Here is a 5,408-nt window from a genome sequence, read left to right on the forward strand (position 1 = left end):
CCCCCCAATTTCGGAGTATATTTTCTATAAGGAAACGCGTGTTGCCGCGGTTCCGAGAGGAAGCAGCAGTAGCAGCTGTCAGCTCTTATTAACTCCTGCATAAAACATACCTTAAGTACGGTTTGTTATCAATTACTTGCAGAAATGAAACAACTGGGAAAATGCAGCGAGGCTCCCTATAAATTAAAGTGATTGGTTGATTGATTAGAGCACCTGCTGTAAATCATAACAGTTCCACACAATTATGAGGGAGCTGTTTAAGTTCATTTGTAAACAAAATTCATGTCACGGGGGGATTGCTCTCATTTTTAGTTTAACCAGGTTTTTTTGTTTGTTTCTTTCTTTCTTTCTGAGTGTGTCTGGTTGCTATTACAGGAATTTGTTCGTTATAATCCCCTTGGTTACTCTTAAAATAACCTCGCTAGTTTCTCAGAGAAAAGAAATCTTTCGTTTTATCATGGACAGAATAAGATCTTTTTATTTTGTTTAGTTTCCCTTTATTGTTTTGGTTTGTTTTTTTCCCCCATAACTACCTTTAAATATGTGTTACAGTAACTAGATCAGCTTTATTTAGGGGCAGGAGAGTTCCCACTACTTCATGGACAGCGCAAGGTGGCGAACGCTGTGGTTAGACCAGATATTTTTTTTTCTGGTGTTCATTTTTCTGGAGGAAAAGACTCATTTTATTTCATAAACCAGACTTAATAAAAACACAAAGCAATAACAGAGCTGTCTTCTGGTTGCTGTATCCTCCAGCCTTGACACTTACTTAAGGCAGCAACTCCCTTCGCGTAGTGAATTTATTCCTAGCTCAGCTTAGCAGTAATGGAAACATTCGCAAAAAAAAGTAAATTTTCCTTTTTTTTTCCCCTCCAGAAAGGCGCTGTCCGTTGTACAAAAGGCATCGGGGGGCTCTGGGTGAGACACAGGCTCAAACCCGAAAGTTGCCAGGTGCTTGCCAATATGTATTTTATTTCCCAATGATCAAACCCTGCATAGAGGCTGTACTGCACCACCCTTCTCTCCATCCATCATTCATGGAGCAGTTTCCTAGAGGTTGGGGGAGCAGCACCCTTTAGGTTGCTGGAGGTAGCCAGAGATTCAAAATTCCCTTTCATTTTGCTGTTCTGTGCATGTCAGAGAGACTGTGGTTATCCTGTACTCCTTCGTGGCGTGATGGTTTCTCTCTCCCCTCTTCCCCTTTTCTTTCTCCAGTTCCGGTTCCTCCAAAATCTGTTACTTCTTTGATGATGAATAAAGATGGCTTCCTGGGTGGAATTTCAGTCAATACCGGAGAGGTGTTTTGCTCTGTACCCGGCCGCTTGTCTTTGCTTAGTTCAACTTCAAAGTATAAAGTAACTGTGGGAGAAGTTCAAAGACGCCTTTCTCCTCCAGAGTGTCTGAATGCGTCCCTCCTAGGCGGAGTACTTAGAAGGTAAGAGGCTGGGGCGAGTGCATGAACACGCCCATGTGTGGGCACCCATGCATGCACCAGAAATATTTGGTCAATGGTAAAGAGGGTTGCAAATATGCATTGATCTTACTGTCATAGCATGTGTGTGTAACGTTCAGGGTAAGGTGAAAATATGCTGCGTTCAGATGTTGAGATGAACATGTGGAGACTAGGGAAAGGGTTGGCCTTGTACGTTTTCTGTCAAAGCATCTCAAAATGAAGGAACTGAGACAAGAAGTTTTTTCACACTTGCACATGCACACACTTTCTATCTTTTCTCCTTCTCCTCACACTTTTCTCTTAGCAAATGGACAAAATAAAATGCCGTGATGGGCATGTTGCAGTTAGATGTTGCAGGACAAACTGGATGTATTTCAGGACCTGATGTATTTCTAGGGATTTCCTAGATAAATCCATGAGGCTTCCTCTATATGGCAATAACGATAAGGCAATTACCATGGTGTCACACGAGGCATTATTGAAGTTGGCAGGGGATTTATAGGCTACCTGTAAGGTAGGTAAGTACCCGACTAAAGAAAAGCCATCAACAGAGAGCTTTGAAGGTCAGAAACTTAGTGCTTCATCTAGAGAAGGTTGCTAGAGGAATTGCTCACAGTTGGTCTTGAGGCCTTTGCTGTTTAACATTTGTGCAAATCACCCACTAATGTCCTGGCGGATTTTGCTGGAGACCTCAAAATAGTTGGCATTGCTGATACTGAGGGAAAAGAGGAGCGAGGGATAACCTGGAGGCCTGGTTGCCACTCCATCATATCAAGCGAGAGATTGTGCATTTAGGTACCAGCAACAAGAATTTAAGCTCCGAGGTCATCAGCTGGAAAGACTAACAGGAGAAAGGCCTTCATCTTCTTGACAGTGACTGAAGGTCTGGGAATTGTCAGTATGACTTGTCTGTAAGAAACGTGAGCTAAGGCTCTGTCTCCGGTCAGAACAGGGAAGAAGTCGTGATATGGTATGAGGTACCAGTTCACCCAAGCCAATGGAAAGCTGAGAGGGGATAAGACTTCATTTTCTACATGTGAGGTGTATGCCAGACTGGAATATATAGCATAACTTCGAGACAGAAACAAAGTCAATGAATTTGGCCCTGAATAAATTTCAGATCATGTTTAAAAGTTGCTGATCTTAGGAGAGGAAATATCTTGCCAACTCCTGTAGCACCAACTGGGCAACGTTGACTCTAAGGTGTTTTAAAATGAAGTTGTTGTTTGTTTGTTTCTTTGCTTTTTCCCCCATGCAAAAAAATTCTGTGATGATGTCAGGGGCTCCAGCTCTGCATCTGGAGAGGAGGGAGAAAGTCCTGCTACATGCAGTCAGTCACCCAAAAATACACGTGAGAATTAAGGCCTCCTAAAATAGATGCTGTTCCACGTGAATGTCTGTAATCAATGTTTCAGCTGTGGTCCTTGCCAGTGAGAGCAGCAGAGATTTTCACTTACAGATGCTAACCTGTCTGCTCATTCTGTACAACCACAAATGGAGCAGGGAGAACATCTGAGAGATGCACTGTAGAAAATATAATTATCAAGGTAAAGAAACATCATTATTGAACTTCAGTGGATTTCTGGAGATGGCCCAAGACATAATCACTGGCTGCTGCTGACTTCAGTTCCTATCTTGAATCTAAATTTTAGACAAGCTTTTGGTTCAGAGCACATGAAATATAGAAAGCTGCTCTCTTGCAGTTCTGCCATCTAGCCCTACTTACTTTGATACAAAATAGTGGGAAGCCAGTCTGGCTTCTCTGTCGTTCCTGGTTTCCTTTCGCTAAGTGTGACTGCTAATGCTTAAACAAATTTTAAGTAAGAACTAAGAGATGTTTGGGATAGACTCTGATCTTAGGTGCCAAAAGTCTCCCTGATTTCGCAGGTGGCAAGATTTCATCCCTGGGGGGTTACATATGTATAGGCGTCCGAACAATAGCTCTGTATTTCCCACCTATAGCTCGCTCATCCTTTTATTGTCCTTATCAGTAACCTCCGACAGATATTCAAATCTTCCTTCAGGCAATCAATTCCCTCTGTATAACGCACCCTGGCTTCAGGTGAGCTCTTCCTCTCAGCACCGCCTTTCCGCACAAGAACACAGTCACACACACGCACGAAATGGTTTAAAAAATATTTTTCTCCTTTTCTATTTATCCACAGGCACGCACATTCTCCTTTCGAGCCTTTCAGATTTCCCCCCCCACCTCCCCGTTCTTCTTCCCATTCTGGCTCTTTCCTGGAACTGAGGATTTAATTCTCCTCCTCTACCTTTCTGCCCATCTCCTCGCTCGATCTTAATACGAGTTAGTGTCATACAGCAGGAACCCGTGTGCTCTCTAGATCAGAACCCTGTCCATTAATTATTGCTATCTGGCATTATTTGATTTCCCTGGATAAAATAGGGAGAAAAATGGGTTCATCCCCGCTCCCACCCCTGGGAGAAATTAAGCAAATCTCAGCAAACCCGAGCAGAAATCAACACACCCGAAGTCCTTAACGTCGAGTGAAAACCCTCCCAGGCTCCACTGACTGCACAGACTAAACGTTTCTTCCAGGAACACTGCGGGGTTAATCACGATGTTAATTTCTTTGCAATTCTAGAGCCAAATCGAAAAACGGGGGGAGATCTTTGCGAGAAAGGCTAGAAAAAATCGGTTTGAATTTACCAGCCGGCAGGCGTAAGGCCGCAAATGTCACTTTACTCACCTCCCTGGTGGAAGGTAAGCCGAGGGTCGCAGCTCCCTTCACACCCCTGCCTGCTCTGAACTCGTGTCTGACATTTTACGAACAAAAAAAACCCCAACAAGAACCACTCTCCCCCCACCCCCGCCAGCTTTCGGGAATAGGTGGGAAAACCTTGCAGAGGTGAAATTCAGGGCGGGTTAGCATGAACACCGGCACGGTTAAGGATCCCATTCCCAAAAATGAACTCACTGGCTGGAGGGTCATTGATCCCTCTTGGTGGCAAGAATGAGGGTGTGTGTGGGTGTGTGGGTGTAGGTGTGTGTGATTCTACAGGGCAGTCCCACTCCTCATTGCTATTAATTTCCAGCCTGTGCTCTCCGACTCCACGTCTACTCCATCCTCCCGCTAATTCGCTCCTCCCGAGCTTATTTACGGCCGCTACAGGACGCTCAGTGAGGAAAAATGAAACAGAATTTATTTTTTTTTAAAGAAATCGGAGCACCTGAAGAGTCGCAGGGCGCGGTTTACCTTCAGGTGGCAAAGAGACAAGCTATTCCTGAGGACGGAGAGAGGGAAGGGGAGACTGAAGTTTCACCTCATTTCGAGTCAACTAATGTCATTTTGGCGTTCGGCGTGTTTCTTTGGTTTATTGTGACTGTATTGAAAAGTAAAATTTCGAGCCACTAATATGTTTAGGAAATGTGCGTGTTTGTGCTACGGGAAGCTGGTCCTTCTCCAAAAAACATAACCGGAATAGTGTGGATGCAATTATGAATTATATGTATCTGCGTTACACATACACACCGAGAGGCGTATAAATAATCCACTTATCTCTTCTGCATATAAAGCATGCATAAACATTTGTGCTAGATATTAACTTTTCAACTCTTTTGATTGAGTTATGTGAGCGATAAGACCTTACCGCATGCAGAGCTGAAGGCAGGCTCGCAAAAAGACGGGGGCTGGTAGAAACGAGCTCCTCCCGGTACCCGCGTGTGGGTTACGCCGAGTGTGCAAAGCCCGGCGTGGGCTACGGATATAGGGTCGCGCTATAGGAGACGGGAAGCATTTCGGGTGTGATAACTGCCCCTTAACACCGGGGTTAGCGCCGCTTCACCCCCGCTGCCTGGGTGAAAACCGGGGCACCCCGCTCGCAGCAAAATCAGCCCCTCCCCGAAGCGGCTTGAGGTTCAAAAGCTTTGTGCGGTTGTACAGGGTCGCTAAAATCGATGTCGCGGGTGTAGGAAGGCGTACGTGACCCTCCA

At 44.9% G+C, this 5,408-nt stretch overlaps 1 protein-coding gene across 2 annotated transcripts in view; it reads left to right on the forward strand.

Moving 5' to 3' along the window:
• Positions 1 to 5,408, forward strand: part of TFAP2B (transcription factor AP-2 beta (activating enhancer binding protein 2 beta)) — a 26,398-nt gene that overhangs the window by 17,111 nt on the left and 3,879 nt on the right. For both annotated transcript variants that reach the window (XM_009319692.1, XM_009319693.1), the window contains exons 4-5: positions 1,216 to 1,435; positions 4,060 to 4,178. In XM_009319692.1, the coding sequence (XP_009317967.1) occupies positions 1,216 to 1,435; positions 4,060 to 4,178 (339 nt within the window). The remainder of the gene's footprint in view (positions 1 to 1,215; positions 1,436 to 4,059; positions 4,179 to 5,408) is intronic.

The sequence above is a fragment of the Pygoscelis adeliae genome, unplaced genomic scaffold (assembly GCF_000699105.1).
Source record: "Pygoscelis adeliae isolate BGI_AS28 unplaced genomic scaffold, ASM69910v1 Scaffold121, whole genome shotgun sequence".
In the NCBI taxonomy this organism is placed as follows: domain Eukaryota; kingdom Metazoa; phylum Chordata; class Aves; order Sphenisciformes; family Spheniscidae; genus Pygoscelis; species Pygoscelis adeliae.